Here is an 18758-nt window from a genome sequence, read left to right as displayed (position 1 = left end):
TATCAAATAATCTTTTAAACAGAGAAATAATTTATTACTTAAAAGGAACTCTGCCTTAATTTTTTGAAAATGGAAGTCAAAATCCATTTCTAATGTGAATAATTCAATTATGCCCTAATCCAAGGCTCAGGGTTTTCATATAATGAAGCATACTTCTATTTCCATCTAGTTCATGTGTATTTAACTTTTTGTATGCGTCATAAACCTCTCTGGCTCTCACAGAGCCTAAAGAGCCCTTTTCAAAATAATGTTTTTAAATGCATAAAATGAAATGCAAAAGATTACAAGGAAAACTAATCATATTGAAATACAATTATCAAAACATTACCAAAAGAAGTTTCAAGCATACTAGGTTAAGAATTCCTGATTTAAGCAATGCATCATAATAATTTTGGTTTATCTCCAAACACTGCTTATTCTTGTTTTGAAGTCATTTCAAGTAAAGCAGTAGGTTGTTGGAAAGTCCTCCATGAACTCGAAGTGAAATGTACTGTATACAAAGTAATAGTAATGTTTTAGGATGACCAGCTGTAAATGGCTTTGCTATTCTCAGCAGTACAAAGATCCAAGACTGCTCTGAAGGAAAAATCTATTCATACCCAGAGAAAAAATAGATTGTGTCCGAATACAAATTGAATCATGCATATTCTCTCTCTCTCTCTCTCTCTCTCTCTCTCTCTCTCTCTCTCTCTCTCTCTCTCTCTCTCTCTCTCTCTCTCTCAACTTTATTTTTCATTTTGGGGATGGGTGAGAGATCTGTTTTCTTTCACAACATGACTTATGGAAATGTTTTTGCATAACTTCACATGTGCTTATTTTGGAGGGGACTTTCCCACAACACTAGAGAACACAACCTGTTTCTTCTCCTCCCCCTCTCCTCATAAATTTAGTTTCTTATTCATAAGGAACAATAGAGAGAATCTGGAACTCAAAAGTTTTTTTTTTTTTTTTCCCAAATGTAAAAAAATTGTTTAAATGTAATGGGAAAATGTTAAATAAATAAGAAACTAAATTTATGGAGGGGGAAAGGAACAGTAGATTGTGTTCCTAAAACATACAGATATACTATACACAATTTAATATTGATAGTCTCTGGTGTTGTGGGAACTTTCCCCTCCAAAATAACCACCTTAAAAAAAATTAAGACTATAATTAAGTTCCTTCCACCCACCCACCCCGCCCCCTTCTCTTTGTTTCTTTCTCAAACGAAATATTAGAAACAATTGTTACTTTCTGAGAGAAGACTTGAATAATAGGCAAGAATAAACCCTATACAAAAACATGCAACATCTCACTTGCACACACGTGTTGCAGATTATAGCAATCGCATAGTTTGGCCCTTAATTCGGAAAGAAGGGGAAAATCCCGTAAGGCTATTTCCCTAACTATTCAAAAAGTGAACGTTTATTTTCGTAGTTCATAAATAGTTTTATTTGTGAATAATCCCAATCGTTCCCAAATTATTTCATCTATTAATAAGATTTTAATCCAAATCCAGCCATCTATCAATTGGTTCGATTTTTGCACATCTGAAGATAAAAGTGCATTATAGCCTAATTGAAGAATTTCACTTTCATGCTTTCAGAAAATACTTTCAAATCAGGACTTAACTTTTACTTCAGTAAATACAATTGCTAGAGAAGATGGTGCACTACAGAATTGACAGAGTGAAGTGCTGGGTCAAATGTTCTAAAATCAGCATAGAACCCTAAGCAGGAGTATAAAGCACTGAACTGAAGTATCTCGTTAATTTCTCTGGTTAGCTAAATCATGCACTCCATTAAAACCCTACTCTTTTATCCTCCTTCTTCCGGCTCCAGTATTATGCAAATCATGTCAGGAACCCGGGGGCAATATGAACCATTTTCCCGCCACTCGCTGAAGGACAGGACAGCAAAGTAAAAAGAATAGGATTGGGAGGGTAAAAAAAAAAATGCTTTTTTTTCCTTGAAGGCGGAGCTTCCTATGGTATTTTCTTCCCTTTAATAATTAAATTGTGGAAAAACTCTTACGGGGGAGCTGGGAGCTTCAGGCCCACGCGTTACCGCACCGTTCAGGACCTGCGCCTCGGGGCGCGGGAAAGCCGGGGCCCAGCCCCGCCCCGTCCCGGGTCGGGCTAGGCGCGCGCCCCTCCCGCTGTCTCTGCTCGCTCCCTCGCTCGCGCTCCTCTGCCTTCCCCCGAGCCTCTGTCGGCACTCAGTTGCTGCCCGCGCCCCCGCTCCCCCGGCCCTTCCCTTTAAAGAGTCCTTCTCGTTGACTCCCGCCGCCACTCATGGATCCTTTCGGCATGCAGGTGAGGGTGCGCGTCTCTGAAATTTGGACATCCACGCGAGTGTGCAGAATTAGTAGAGAGGAGGAGAAAGAGGAAGAGGAGAAAGAGGGGGGTTGGGGGCCAGTTTGTCCAACTCTGCATAAAGACGTCGGTCCACCTGGGTGTGTATGGCGCCGCAGCTTTCCTGCCCAAAGCGAGCAGGAGTGGAGGAAGACCTAAGGTCCCTCTGGGTCTGCGAAGTAGTTATTTCGAGTATGTGCATGTGTGTGCGCGCCTGCGAACTCCACGTGGAGCAGGGCTGCACGCGATCTGTTGCCAGGAGAGGCGGCCCCAGATCTCGGATTCTGCAGGCACCCTCACCCCGTCGTTTGTATACGGGCTCTGCTAACTTAGGGCTCACCTCACCGAGTTTGGGGCCATCCCAGGAGGAGTGAGTGAAGGGGAGATTAATCCGGAGGCGGGAAGAGAGAATATGAGAATCTTGCATCCTTTCCCCAACCCTACCGCTGCTTTTCTTTCTCCCCGGAGCTTAAGCTGCTTTCCTGCATTTTTGCTTGACCCCTTTGCTCCACTTCTTGCCTCCACCCCTTCCCTGCTGTGCCCACATGCTTGCGCCCTGGTGGGCATAACGGAGAAAGGAATGGGGCGATAGATATTGCAACTCCTTGTGAACATTATATACTTTTTTTTTGGCATGTTATTTGATTTCCGTATTTCTCATAATAATCTAATAAATCATCACAATTTCATCTGAATAAAGTCGAAGTTTTAAACTCCTTTAACGCCTGTTGAAATGCCTTCTCTTCTACTACGCCCACAGTGATTCCCTACTGCTGGAAGTGTTTCCTTCCCCCTTTGGTTTTAGCATTTGTATTTGTGTATATTCCATTCCTGTTTCGTTGCAAACTCTTTGAAGTTAGGATTCCTAGTCCTTTTAGCTTAAAGTTCTGGTAAACGGACCTTTTATCCTCCAATCCCTCCATCCCCCACCCACGTTCTGAGGTTGTAAGATAGAGTCTATGAGAAAGGGAACTAAAAAGTGGGGTCTGCACCCGGGCCAGAGCCTTGGGGGTTGGGCAGGAAGGAAAAAGCAAAGCTTTCCCTCGGGGAGGGGAATTATCTGATGTGTAGGAGGTGGAGCTCTATGTTTGTCAGAAGTTGATTAGAAAGTACCCATGGTTTACTGGAATCTCTGCAGTGACCTTGTGGATTGGAGCAGTTCTGTTTAGTACTATGACCTTGGAAGAGAAAGGTCTGATCCAGGAGCATGATGTTAGCTTTTTTGCTTATTTTTTAATTAAATGTTTGAAGATGCATCTGGAATCCGAATTCGTGCTCAGATTCTGTCGTTAATATCTTTGTGTCTCTAAAAGTTAACCACATAGTTTACAAAGTTTTATTTAGCTTGTGACACTAGTTAAAGTGTTGCACATACCTGCCAAAAGAAAAAGGCTCTCATTAGAGGCACTAGATTTCTTGGTAATTTAGCAGATGGATGCAGAACAAAAAGTACTGGGAATACGTCAGATGTATAAATGACAGATACAAAGTACTTCCTTGAAATATTTAATGCAAACTTTCAGGGGGCTTTTTATGCCTAATAAGGAGCTACCAATAACAAAAATACATTTTTCTCACTTTAGGATATCATCAAAAGATTTATATCTATCCAAAATAACTCTTGAAAGTGACTTGGATCCCTCTTCCCTCCCAAATTGCTATAGCATTTCCAATTTGTGCCATCAATGACACTTACCTACTTTGTATCATAATTATTTGACTACCTGACATCCCCATACTCAGTTATAAGCTAATACTTATTTTTATATCCCTTGTGTGCTATGCTTTACACAGAGTTGGCACTCAAATGTTTGAATAAACAATTAGCATTTGGAAAAGTAAGCAATGTGTGGTGCATTTTAGAGAAGACCTAAATTTCAACCCTAGAATTCTTCCACTTAACTACCTGCATCACATCTGAGAAGTCACCTAAACTCTGAGCCTGGTTCCTCCTTTGTAAATGGAAAGATTGTATTAGATGTTTTTAGCTCCAAATTTATGATATTTGAGTTTAAGATACTTTTAAGCTGGGAGGACTACTTGGCACCTGGGCAAGATTTTGGAGCAAAAGAAAGGCAATTTGCCACTGAAGTAGTCAGATGTGGGAGGAATATATTCCTCCCAACAAAAGATATACTATGAGAATCACAGAGGCCAAAACGAGAAAGAAGTGATATTTTAGCCAGAAGATGGATGGAATAATAGTGTGAAATAAAGCTGAAAATATTTTTTAAATGGTCACATAAACAACTAAATGCTCGCCAAAATAATAAAATAACAATTTTAGATTTTTTTTTTCAATAAGGGACAAAAATTAAGTGCACTGGGTTTCAAATCTGAGAAATTGTGTTTAGATCCCATCTTTTCTGTGTCCTTGTACAAATTCTCTCTGAGCTTCAAATTTCCTCTCTTGTAAAATGAAGGATTTGATGGTCTACTGAAAAGAAAGATCCCGTGATTTCTGAATTTTGTTTTGTAGAGGAGTATACTACCTTTATCAAAAACCCAACTTTTATTTAATTGTGTAGGTGTCTTCACTGAAGTTGATTTAGTAAATTAATGTAAAGGCGAAGGCTAATTTTTTTCTCTGTTCCTGCTGGGACTTTCTACCGAGTGGGTATCAGAAATCTCAGCATTTTATAAGGATCATAGGGGTAATGCTAAATACTATTAAGTCTCTTAATTTGAAGTCAGAAAACTCAGATTTTAAACCAGATCCTCTAACTTAATAGAAAGACCAGAGTTTAAAAATAATTAGAAAGACCTTTAACTGACACATCGCACATTTGTTATTGTTGCTAAGGTAAAGAAAATGGGATAAAATTTTTTATTTCAAAATAAAATTATAAAATTTTTATTAAACTAATTTTACAGACTTAGACACATTTTAACCTTTTGGCCTTGGTTTTCTCTTCTGTAAGGTACATTCTTGAACTGGGTCATAGATTTAGAACTGAAAAGGATTTGGGATTATTTCCATAATAATCTTCTATGTCTCTCCCAGCTCTAAATCCTGTGATTGCTGTAATAATAACGAACTTGTCCTTACAGTTGAGTTTGATAGATCGGCTCTACCCGCATAAATAATATAAAACATAAAAGTATAGAAAAAGTAAGTAGAACACAGAAGGAATATTTGTTTTTAAGTTTTTAAGAAGTAAAAAAAGTCTCAATATGAGGTACTATCTGGATTTCTGGATTTGTGTTGAATTGAATATAATTGCTATTATTGAGGTATCTAAAAGATGACTCCCATAAATTGGTTGCACAGCAAGGAGTCTGAAATTCAACAGGTGGGGCTAGAGGCTTAGAATCATCCACTGCTTGTTCAATGCAGGTTTCCAATGAGCAAACAGATCCATGTTCATTATTCCATGAGAAGTTACTATCTATCTATTAAACACCTGAATGGAATTTCAGACATGTGAAATAGGTCGTTGAGTATCACTTAGATTTTTTTTTTAACACACCTGAAAAAGTCTCAGTTTGTTTAGGCATTTGGTCCACAGAATTGACTCATCTAGTTTGTGAGTACTTGGGCCTTAATCATTGTCCCTTCTCATTGGAATGAAGTTATATTTGGAATCTTTTCACCTTGATCTAGTGGCCTTACCCAACTTTTAATCTTAGGAAATGAGAGTCTATGTATAATTCCAGATCTACTTAGAAAAAGACCGCTTTGGTTTGATTTTGGTGTAGGGAGAAAACAGCTGTTATTTTCTTTCAGAAATGTAGCTTTGATAAAATTGAAAGAATCAGAACTGAAAAATTTGGGAAAGCAAAAGTTTAATTAATATTGAACTTGGAGATTTTAAAGTTGGGTGATAGATGGCTCCAAAGATATTTGAATAAATTATTAAAAAAGAAAGTAATTTTTACCCCACCTCCACCCCTCCGATTTATGAATAGCATTTCTTATTTGAGGGCATGTTGACCTCGTTTTTTTCCTCTTAAAACTAGTCCTGCTTTACTATCTCATCAAGAGCATATGCAATGGATTCCATTGCCTCGTAATGTTTTAAACATTCAAAACTAAAAAAAAAAAAAAAATTGTGTTGAAAAGTTGGACACTTCAGTAAGCATCATATTTAATCGGATTGCCATTTCCATTTTCAGCAAAAGGACCTTTCTGTAAAGAAGAACTTCAAAAATTTCAGAAATGTGAAATTGATTTCCATGGAAACCTCGTCATCCTCTGATGACAGTTGTGACAGTTTTGCTTCTGATAATTTTGCAAACACAGTAAGTGCAGTACGAGAATAAACAGAATTGAGTCTGCGATGCTGAAAATGCCCCAAATGCTTTGTACGTGATTAAAACTGCTTGCTTTTTGCCTACATTTCTATACAGCCGTTATGAAAATACAGTATGCTCTGTAATTTCATTTCACTTTTTGCTGTGGTTCTAGGTAGTAATTGTTGGAGGTAGATTAGCTACTTATTCTATCCTTTTGAAATGTCGCCTAACCTAACATGCCTGATGATTTGCCATAACAACTCAGAAATCATTTGTAAACCCCTGAACCATTTTTCTTTGTAACAAAAGCTATTCTCTTGTAGTGCACTTGTAAATGTGATTTGCTCTCTGCACGGTTTATGGAAAATTGGTTCTTGAAAAGGGGGGGAAAGATGCACAATGGCATTTATTTATTTATTTTACAGAAGCCCAAATTCAGGTCAGATATCAGTGAAGAACTGGCAAATATTTTTTATGAGGACTCTGATAATGAATCTTTCTGCGGCTTTCCAGAAAGTGAGGCGAAAGACTTGAGAGGGGATTGTGGAATTTTACACAAACCCAAACTCAGGCCAGATATCACTAAAGAACTGGCCACTATTTTCTGTGCCGACTCTGATGATGAATCATTCTGCGGCTTCTCAGAAAACGAAATACAAGATGGAATGGTGAGTTTCAGGATATATCAATGTCTAGAATTAATGTGTAGTACTAGAATGAAATACTTCCCAGTTTGATTTCTTTTGTAGTTTACCTCCCCTTTTTTGGTCATTTAAGGTGATTTGCCATAAAATAATTTCTTTTAGATAATGTGATATAATTCAGGATTTGAAATTTTGGTTTTATTATAAAATTCCTGAAAGAAAAACATAATTTTAAGAGATATTCATGATGAAAAGCACTTGTCCTTTCACAGCATTGACTCACTATTGAGTTTTAATTGTAAACATTGCTTATGAGTATTGTAGAAACACTGAAATTTATAGTAGAAAGTCAGAGGTTCATTCATTCTATTCCAGAACCTTAAGTTATGTGAAGCCATTAGTGGGAAGTTCAGGAAATTTGAAAATCTGTTTATGGAAAGTTCTTTATCAGGGATGATAAGGATAATGAGGGACCTTTCTTTCACCCAATATTTTTCATGCTTGGCTTTATCCCATACCCTGCTGCTGCTATTGCTGCTGCCATTGCTGCTACCAATACCTCATCATTGCTACTGCTGCTGGGTTACCTACCACCTTCCCTACTTAATTGACTCAAAAAGTTTATTGCTTCTTTGGGGAACCCAAAATATAGAGGAGTGTGCTTTTTCCTTCACTCAACTTACTAAAGGGATATCTTTTGTAACTTAAAACTATCAATTTGGTGTCTGGATTGGAAAAGTGAAATGAAGATCAATGGGTAATATCTTACAGTCCAATGATTGAGTTTCATTTGCAAGAGTCATCACAAAGCTACAAGAAGGGCTACAGAGGGCATCTAAGCTCATCAGCTTAGAAACAAACCTTGTGAAAAATGAAGCAACTGCATAATATATAGGTGACTTAAAAAATATAAGGAGATGTCAAAAGGTGCTTTCTTTAGTCACCAATTTTGGAAGGATAATGACAAGCATTTTTAGTGACTTGTATAGAGTGGTTTTTTGCTCAGGCCAAGTAACTGCACCCTTCCAAGAAGGAAAAATAACAGAATTAGAGGGACTCTTTCCCCATTATCCAAGTAGTTAGGAGAAATGAAACATTCCTTGAAAAAATGGAAGGTCTTCAAGACACTCAAAGAAGATAGATGATTTGAAGAGGCAGAAAATCTTGACCTTTAACAGGAGGTGGGAGGGTGAAAGAATGTAGAAAGAAGACGGGAATAACTGTTTAACTCTTAGAAGACCTCAGAAATAGGTAGGAGGCTCTTGCCTCGAGTGTGGCATGAGTTGGCCCCTCTGAGAAAGAAGCAGCTGCTTGTACTCCAAAGAATGATAATGAGATTCTATAGATAGCATCAGGAGAGATAATCTAATAAGAATTTGAGGAAGAAAAAAATAAGTAGTTGTAATTATTCCTGAGGAACACCAAGGTAGCAATTTTTTCATCTGTTATTAGCCTTCTTGAGAAGTATGGAGCTTCCCAATAACTTTTAGACCTGGTGATAACTCCCTAATGCATTCACATGAGGGAAAATGATAACATCAAGAAGAAACCTAGAAAGCATGAGTAGGCATTATGAAATCCTGGACAGTGGCTGCCAGTGTAAAGGAAGGAACTTTAGAAAAGAGCAGGCGGGTTTGGAAATGGAACACGTGGCTAAAAAAAGTGAAATTGGGGAAGTGAGGGAGAGAGAGAAAATGTTAACTATATTAAAGGTTTATTTATTAAGTTTTTTAAATGTTATGTGACAACAGTATTTGGTCAATTTTTTTTTTTTTAGTGGAGTTTTATTTAATAGTAGAAGGAAAACAACTATGGAGTAGTAAGAGCTATCAAAATTTCAAATGCAAGCAAAATTAAAAGCTTCATCACTGAAGAATAATATAACTTAAAAAGTGACTTTTTTTCTGAAGGTGTTACACAATCTCTTGTCCTCTCTGCTCTCAGATACCTCATCCTTGGAGGATGCTACTTGTTCTCCACAGGTCTGCTTAGTAATTTTGAAAAGGCTCTAAGTTTGATGCTAGACCCTCCATACACCACCATTGATTAATAACCTCATTTTCTTTTTAAATCTTTAGTACCTTCCTGTTGTATTACCCCATCTAGACTATTGTTTGCTGCTGTCTACCAATCTTTACTAAACCACACCTTTACTAAACTATTAACATCAGGACAATTCCTGACCTTCCAGTCCGCTAACTCTCCCATGCTCTATGTCTCCATTCAATCTCAGCCAACCAAAAGGTTAATTGGTTTAAATCTTACTACTCAAACTTCTTTGAAGACATTGAACTCAACATTTTCTCCTTGTAATCTCTAACTTTCATTGCTGCCAGTGCCTCATTTTTCTTAATGGTTTTTTGCCTATTCTGCCATTTTTGGTGATTAATCACTTGTTCATCACCCTCTTCTTATTTCCCACCTTTTATGATTTTGGCCCTCTATTTAACTAGACAATTCAGTAAGGACATGTAGTATCACTCTTGGAATTCCTTACCCTCCTTTCCTTCTGCTCTGTGTACCTTCTCATTATCAACCTTGGGCTTCCTCTTCCACATAGTTATTCCACTCCTTACCCCCAATGTATGTGGACTAAACCCACTACAAATTACTGTTATCTAAACTCAACTACACAAATACATAGTAATCCTTGTATTCACTTCTGAGTGATTCTCCATCACTATCCTCACAAAGTTGTTCCAGAGATCAAGTTCATAATCAAACCCCTCTGCTCTTAACTAGCTTGAGGAACTTTGCCTAACGTTTCATTGAAAACATACATGCATACCAGTGGTAGTATATTGACTTGGAAAACCACAAATTAACATTGTCTGTATTATGTTTTATTTTGTTAAATATTTACCAATTACATTTTAATCTGATTCTGGCTGCACTGGGAAGTAAGTTTGATACTTCCAGTCTACACTAATTTCCTCTTTTCATTTCACCTTCAGATAGTGACTTAACATATTTACCCAGAGTTTTTCTGACTCCTCTTTGTTAGCATTTTGCGCAGCTGAAATGATAATTGATTGGGCTATATTTTCCGATTTTTTTTCTTTTCAAAATTATAGAATCTCAGAATTTGGAATAACCTTAAGAGACTTCCTAGTTAGCTTCAGACCCCAATCACTCTTGAGACTGGTCATACAAAAAGCTTCATTGACTCTATGGCCTTTGATTAGCCTTTTCTGGAATCTTTCAATAACAATTAGTACGACTAACCAATCCCTGGTTCTGCATTTTCCCTTCTGGTTGGCTTGTATGACACTTCTGATTTTCCTATCCATGTGACTACATTGTTTACTTTGCTAGTTCAGCCTCTCATACCTTCCCAGTGTGACTATCCCTTCAGTTTCTGTCTTCTTGGCCCTTTTCTCTCTACATCATATTTCTTGAAAACCTCATCCATTTTTCCAATGTACTCAATTCAATATAGACTTAATTCTGAGCTTCTGCTTACATATTTTCAGCTGCCTTCTATGTATTTCTACTTGAATGTCGGTCCTAAGACTTCAAAGTCAGCATGTTTAAAATTGAGCTAATGTCATCTCTTCTTCTAGAGGAAGCACAGTATAAATATGGCATTTAACTTGGAATTGGAAAGACCTGGGTGCTACCTTCAACACTTATGTACTATGTGATTCTAGACAGAAGTGCCTTCCACTTAAGTCTGGTTCTGTATTCATTCTTGTTTCTATCCCTGATACCACCAATTTCTTTATCATCCAGGCTCATCTTTGATTTGTCCTTCCCTTCACCTTCATATCCAGTCACTTGTCAATGTCTGTCTTTTCTCTTGCCACTATGATTCTCACAGCAACCAGCCTAGATTTTCTAAAAACTTCATCCATTCTTCCATCACATTTGTGTGCACATGTGAGGCATTTAGAGTAAGTGAGATGCCCAGAATCACACAGCTAGGAAGTGTCAAGTGTCTGAGACCAAATTTGAATTCGGATCCTCCTGATTTCAGGGCTGGTGCTCTGTCCACTGTACCACCTAGCTGTCCCTAAAACAAATACATGCATGGGCTGGGAATTGAACCCAGGCCTCCCACTCTTGACAAGTGAGAATTTACCATGAATCATCCATGCAAGCCTCCCTCCCCATTCCAACTCAAGAGCCATTTATTCCATGAATCCTTCCTGATCCCACTGCCCAGCCCTATCCTACCTGAAAGTTTTTCCTTTTCAAATTTTCCTCAAATTTTGATTCTCTCCTTTATCCTATCATTCTCTAGCTTGATTCTATACAACTAAATTCTGGTAAAATATGAGTTATTCAGAATTAAGGATTGAATCCATTTTTCATTTTTCTATTTTTTGCATTTAGGACAATGTCTTACATACACTAGGTACTTAATAAATGTTTAAATTAAATGAAATTGGATATAGGTAGATGCAAGAGGCTGTTATATATAAGTTCTTTGGCCTGTTGATTAGGCAAAATGTATGCATTAAAAAAATTAATTGTATGACTTTGGGTAAATCATTAGCTAATATTGGTCAGAAATTCCATCTCGGATATTAGTAATAGTCTTTTGAGGCTGAGTAATAATGTGAGATTAATTGTTTCATTTTAACTAGTGGTGAGAATCTTCCATTTTAACTAATAATGAGAGTAGCAATTACACTCGGATTACTGTCTGATTTTGATCATGTAGGGAATTGATTGATTTATGTGTTTATTTTTAAATTTTTTGATGTATCGGGTATATGTTGTAAAATTAAATAAATTGTTTTATTTGAACAGAAATTGGATTCTGATGATGAAGGCAGAAGGACTCGGAGTCAAATGAAACGGTTGGGTCCTTTGCAAGTAGCTCTAAAGTTTCCAACCCGAGATCTCAAAGGGTCAAGGAAACAGAAAGCTGCCCCACCAAAAGCCCCTGAGGTTCCCACTCCCAATTCTGATTCTGACTCAGAAGATGAGAAAGGCTCCAGTTTTTTAGAAAAGAGGGCGCTAAATATAAAAGAAAACAAGGCAATGGTATGTGTTCTAGAATCCTGTGTTCAAATCTGTTATGTCATCCTGGGCTTTCCCCTTCTATGGGATATGTTATTTCAAAAGCTTGTTATCTGTGTTCCTTTTGTAGTTCATAACATGTTTCCTCAAATTGATAGGTTTTTGTCATTCTGTTGAAACTACATTTACCTGTTTTGTTTCAGTTAATGCCTGTGCATTAACAAAGAATTCCTGTGCTTTCAGATTATTAGATTTAAAGGTATGGTAACAGAAGAAAGAAAGAAGGATGACCTCAATTTTTAAAGTTTTTGACTCATGTTAGGAAATTGTTCTAATAAAACGATTTGTTCACTTTACGTTTTGTTTTTCCCCCCCTATCTTGCAGCTTGCAAAACTCATGTCAGAATTGCAGAGTTTTCCAGGATTATTTACTGAAAGGAGATCACTTCCAGGTAGTAGCCCAGTAAGTATAAATTAATTTTGTTAGCTTGTGTTTCACAGAAAAAGTATGTTAGCAGATTTAATTAGAAGAAAGAACTTTTCAAACTGTCAAGTTAAAAAAATGTTCAGGTTTCTTAATAACACTAGATATGATTGCAACTTTTAAGAACAAAACTAGTATGATTAAGATCAATTATACAGATTAGTGCAAAGAAAAGAAAATTAGCCATCATCCATCTTCACCTTTGATAGGTTATTTTCTTTTGATCACTACTGAACATATAGGAAATCTTGGGGTTCAACAGACAGACCACTTTAAGAAGGAGTTTGGGAACAGTACTGGAGATGCTATTAGTTCCTTTCTCTTAGCTAACACTAGATGGATGGCTAAGCATCATGTACTGATGACACAAATGTGACAAAAATCACACAATCATCACCAAGTAGCTTATGTTTTAATGGGGGAAACAATTTCTTTTCCTCCAATTAGATACAAAACATATGGAAAGTAATTTCAGAGGAAGCAGTACTCCCTTGAGAAACAAACAGAAAGATCTCTTCTAAGAGGAAGAAATAGCAACTCCTATTATTCTTTAAGAGACTGGATTTTGCCCATACTAATGATTTAGGCCTGGTTTCTATGGGTATTTTAGCTACAGTTTGACTTAACTCAGATTGTGGGAATGAATAGTATTCTTTGTTTTGAAGAAAATGTTTTTAGGGAAAATGCATTATCTTTTTCCTTCATGGGGGTTTTCCACTTTAGCAGTCGAAGCCAAATCGAAGGCGCTCCTTCCCAAGAGACCCCTCAAGAAGAAACCCTGAACGAAGAGCTCGTCCACATACCAGGTCAAGATCTCTGATCGAAGGACCCCCAGATCTACACTTAGAAGATGAAATAGATTTTGAGGACAAGTACATGTTGGTGAGAAAAAGGAAGAACATCGATGGATATATGGATGTAAGTTCCCTCTATTTCTGAAATAGAAAGCATCTAGAATTTCACTTCTGCCGTCACCTTCCTTGTTTTGTTTCTTGTTTTTGTTTTGTTTTGTTTTGTTTTAATTTCTATTTATTTATTTTGAGAAAGGTTTGCTGTAAAAACTTGTAATTTGATTTAGAACAAAAAGACTAAAATCCCACTCTGATATCTCTTCATAACATGACAATGTCCTAGGATTCTCAACTGGCCTTTATAGGTGCTCCTTAGGTCAGATAAGGTTCCTACTAGGCTAAAAAGGTTTCAAAGTGTAGACCTGGTGATGGACTATATAACTGTCATCTCAGGACCAGTCTGTCAGTACGGAGAGTTTAATCAATAGAAGATTGGGCATAGCAATCCATTTAAGAATATATTCTTTTTAAATCATTTTTTAAAGTGCATATTCTTAAGAGTAAAAGGGTTACAAGCTACATTGTACAACTTCACCACTGAAAATAGTGGCTCTTGGGTTGGTATCATTTTATCAAGGAATTGTTATATGGGTGCATCTGTACAATTAATGTGATAATTTGTTTTTCCCCACAAATACTAATGAAGATTTTTAGGCTGATTATACCAAAGTACCTGTGAAATTTAAAGCCAGATTAAGAAGTGGGGTGATGATTTTTATAAATTGTTGTGACATAGGATGACTCCATGCCCAGAAGTCGTCGTCCAGGAACCATGACCCTTCCTCATATTGTTCGTCCGGTGGAAGAGATTACAGAGGAAGAGCTGGAGAACATCTGCATTTCCTCCCGGGACAAGATCTACAACCGTTCATTAGTAAGATCCTCTAAATCAGAGATTTTTTTTTAATCTTTCTTCTGTCATGGAAATCCTTAGACAATGGTGAAGTCTAGAAGCCTCTTTCAGAATATATATAATAAAGTGCAGAGGATGACAGAAGGAAATGAGTTATTGAAATAGCTTCAAAATATTTTTTAAAAAATTAATCTGGTTTCATAGACTTTAAGTTAAAAATTCAATAACTCTTCCTCAGGGTTAATGCCTTGCTAGAATAAGGTAACCTATTTTTCACTGTATTTAATTCCCCTTAAAAATTGTGTATATTTTGTCTAGACTAGGTTTCCTTTCAAGGTAGGTGGGTTATTTGCCAAGTATACTGCAAAGAGGGAAGTGTTCAAACCTTCTTGTGAAATCTCTGGACCTACCCCCCCCCCCCCAACCCAAACTATGTTTAGGACTCAGGAATAAACAGAAGATAACATGAAACCTATCATGTTGCTCTTTTTTTTTTTTTAACTTTTGTAGATTTTATTCATTTACAACATGCTGTTCATATAGGCTCAACTTGCATAGTTCATTGATTATATAACTTAGCTGCCCATTTACTTTTTAAAAAAAATTATGGCTTATTATTTTTAAATATATATATATATATGTATAATTTTTGACATTCACCCCCACAAAACCCTATGTTCTAATTTTTTCCCTTCCTTCCCCCCTCCCCCAGTTGGCAAGAAATCCAATATATGTATGGTTGGGGTTTTGTTTGTTTGTTTTTTGGCTGAGGCAATTGGGGTTAAGTGACTTGCCCAAGGTTGCACAGCTAGGAAGTATTAAGTGTCTGAGGTGAGATTTGAACTCAGGTCCTCCTGACTTCAGGGCTGGTGCTCTATCCACTGCACTACCTAGCTGCCCCTGATCCAATATATGTTAAACATATACAGTTCCTCTATACGTATTTCCACAAATATACTACACAAGAAAATCAGATCCAAAAGGAAAAAAAAAATGAGAAAGAAAACAAAATGCAAGCAAACAACAACCTTCTGATTATTTTTTTAAGCTACAGAGTTCTGAAGATGAAAATGGAAAATGTCTTCACTATGGTTCATTCCCATTCACCCCCTATCTTGAATCAAATATCATACAAAAGAGAAAGCTGGTTTCTTGATTGGATGAAATCTCTGTGCTGAAGCTGTTTTGCAGGAAACTTAGTTCATTTTGAAGTATAATACAATGATAGTGAGCTGCTTGAGGACCCACCATAGAGGAGCAAAATCATTAAACCTGTTATTTTCTCTATAGAAACTATGCTTCTTGCTCTCAGTCGCTGCTTTTTTTTGCTTCAGGGCTCCACCTGCCACCAGTGTCGCCAGAAGACTATTGACACTAAGACAAATTGCAGAAACCCAGAATGTTTTGGAGTTCGGGGACAATTTTGTGGCCCGTGTCTTCGAAACAGATATGGTGAAGAGGTCAAAATAGCGTTGCTGGACCCAGTAAGTGCCATGGAAGGGTTCTTCTAGCTGTAGTTGTCTTCTAGTGAGAGGTGGGAAGACTCATCTGGGATTTTGGAGCAAGTCAGTAAACATTTATTTGTAAAGTGGCTCATGTTTCAGACACTGAGCTAAATGCTGGAGATACAAAGAGGCAAAGAAAAAAAAAAACTAGTCCTTGCCCTCAAGGAGAGCATTATACATTACCTTTTATATGAAATATAAAAATAACCATTATTAATGAATATCCTGTGTACTTTCTCCTTAACTGCTTAAATTTTCTTGGTTGTAAAAGTTCTAAATTTCCCACAGTTTTGAATGGGCTTTCCAGAAATAATCAGTAAATTTGAGTTTGCTCTGAAATTAAGTAAGTAAAGTAACCAATAGTTTCTATATTAGTTAATCAGTAAACATTTATTAAACACCTACCATTTTTTCAGGCATTTTACCAAGTACCAGCAGTACAAAAAAGAGAGCTCCTGCCCTCAATTAACTTATAATCTAATATATGAGCTAGTTCAGTTATAACCTTTCTTGGAGTTACATAGGTTTGTACTGAATGTCTGCTGAATTTCCTTCTAGTACTAAGGATTCTTTGTACTTCTAGTACTATGATTATAAGATATATAGTTCTTATTTTCAAGAAACTTTGTTTTCTTGGTGGTTGTGCTTATTTTACCCATACTTATTTATTGAAAGGAGTGTGAAAGGAATGAAGAGAAAAATATATGAAAATGTATTAGAATTTTTAAAAAATATATCATTGTTAACCTTTTATTGTCTGTTTAATCTTGTTTAAATCTTAGAATTGGCATTGCCCGCCTTGTCGTGGAATCTGCAACTGCAGCTTTTGTAGGCAGCGAGACGGACGATGTGCAACTGGTGTTCTGGTGTATTTGGCCAAGTACCACGGTTTTGGAAATGTGCATGCTTACTTGAAAAGGTAAGATGTCTGTGGATTCTGCTGTTTGTGCCTGAAATCAAAATGAACTAACCTATGGGGATCCTGGTGCCATCAAAAACTAGAACTTAAGTGTTTTTGTTTGTTTTCTTTTGCAGTCTGAAGCGGGAATTTGAGATGGAGACTGAAAATTGATGAAGGATTCACTGACACTGTTTGTTTTCTCTAATCTTCTTGTTAAGCTTCAGTAATCTTGGGCAGTTGATGGTTAAATAACTTCAGGGTTCAATCTTGATAATCAATACACTTTTTGATAGTGGGGGTAAATTAAGATAAAATTAAAATCTGTTTTGGAAGCACTAGTAATATAATTTTAAAGTTGCATTGTAGTTTTTATGCTTTCCCCCTCACCTTCACTATCACTGACTTTAAAATGATTTTATTGTCCCTTTAGTATTGATGGGGAGGAAATGGGATGGTTGGTTCATGATTGGGTATAAAACCCTGGAACCTAGCAATATAACAAAACACTTGAAAATGCCTAATTAAGTATTCTTAAAGTAACTAACTCTCCTAGTATTTCATATACATTGAGGATTCTGGCAAAAGGGAGCCTTGGTACTTAGAACCATAAAAAAATGACATGATAAATGCAGAGGATGGAATATGGTATTGTACAGTCTACTCAACACACAGAGCCTGCACTTTGAGTACCAGGATTTCTGTTGTCACCAGAATTACTTGCTTCTAAACATTTTTGTCTATCATGAAGTTTAAATGTTCATATACTGGCTAGTAATTATCTTTGCATTATAAAATTTCGTGTGCTACATACAGTTATATACTTGAATTGGCATTTTAAAAAATCACAGCAACCAAAAAGAATATAAGAATTCAGTATTAAATGTGCTTAACTGTTTCCTTTCCTCTTTTCCCAATAATTTTGCAGTTGAAAACTGAACTAACCTTAGAATCCTTGGTATTAGATTTAAAACATCTGCTTTTTCCCCCCTGTACAATTCCTATGTAGGGTATTTCAAACTATCTCTTAAGCTATATTGTATAGAAAGTTGACATAAGTAATAGTCTACAGTGCTTAGCATTTCTGCTTGACTGAAGAAAATAATAGATCATACACCAAGTTAACTTGAGATTTAAAGTTCTTTACTGCTGACTGGAAAGTGCCTTCTTGAAGAAGGAAGAAATTAAATGGTTAAGACCAAAGTACTTTCTGATCCTGTTTGCCTATGGAATAACGTCCACATTTGGCTTTTAGTATTAATTGAATTGGGAGACAGGACATTACTGTACTGTAAGGAGGTGTCCCTTCTACTTTCCTGTACATGTAGCATCATGTCACAGTTCTTATTCAGTATTGAATACATAATTAAAATCAGAAAACAAAGCAAACATTGTAAATAGGTCTTTAGATCTGTAATGTCCTTTTGTACACAAATTTTATTTTATTAATAAAAATTGTTGTTCAGACTTGTCTCTTTTTTCTTTGATATCTTTCAGAAAAAAAAAAGTATTAAGAGAAGTAAGCATTTATATTAATTTCAACCAAATATGGGATTTAGTATGACAACTCAGGTTTAAGACTTGTTTCTTACTTAATGGTTCTGTTGTCCTGGACAGATCTCTAAGTCTTGATATAAAACTCAAACAAATTCAGGCTATTAATCCATATTTAAAGGTCTTTGTGGGCATGTATTGACTTAGAAAACCTGTTCAATTCAAGTAGAAATGGAGGCCACTGAACAGTACTTAATCTTGATTGAGAACCATTTATTAACATTGTTAATACACTTTGGATTCTTTGTGACCCCATTTGGGGGGGTTTCTTGGAAAAACTACAGTGACTTGCCATTTCCTTCTCCAGCTCATTTCACAGATGAAGAAACAGACAAAAAAATTAAGTGGCTTGCCCAGGGTCACATAGCTAGTAAACATCTGAAGTCAAATTTGGAACTTGGGTTTTCCTAATTCTAGGTCCAACTCTTACCTA

General features: G+C 36.5%; 1 protein-coding gene across 1 annotated transcript; it reads left to right on the top strand.

Moving 5' to 3' along the window:
- The first annotated feature begins 1977 nt into the window (after positions 1-1977).
- Positions 1978-18238, top strand: CDCA7 (cell division cycle associated 7). The gene is made up of 10 exons (XM_051991087.1): positions 1978-2293; positions 6449-6574; positions 6994-7236; positions 11968-12204; positions 12566-12643; positions 13388-13582; positions 14252-14389; positions 15703-15852; positions 16656-16792; positions 16909-18238. Exons 1-10 carry the CDS (start codon positions 2273-2275, stop codon positions 16943-16945), a joined length of 1362 nt encoding a protein of 453 aa, XP_051847047.1. The 5' UTR covers positions 1978-2272; the 3' UTR covers positions 16946-18238.
- The last annotated feature ends 520 nt before the right edge of the window (positions 18239-18758 follow it).

The sequence above is a fragment of the Antechinus flavipes genome, chromosome 3, assembly GCF_016432865.1.
Source record: "Antechinus flavipes isolate AdamAnt ecotype Samford, QLD, Australia chromosome 3, AdamAnt_v2, whole genome shotgun sequence".
In the NCBI taxonomy this organism is placed as follows: domain Eukaryota; kingdom Metazoa; phylum Chordata; class Mammalia; order Dasyuromorphia; family Dasyuridae; genus Antechinus; species Antechinus flavipes.
This window is presented reverse-complemented; position numbering and strand designations above follow the sequence as displayed.

Coding starts and splice junctions, on each gene's coding strand:
- CDCA7 (XM_051991087.1), top strand. CDS start 2,273: ATGGATCCTTTCGGCATGCAG. Junction 2,294..6,448: donor TGGATCCTTTCGGCATGCAG/GTGAGGGTGCGC, acceptor TTCCATTTTCAG/CAAAAGGACCTTTCTGTAAA. Junction 13,583..14,251: donor ACATCGATGGATATATGGAT/GTAAGTTCCCTC, acceptor GTTGTGACATAG/GATGACTCCATGCCCAGAAG.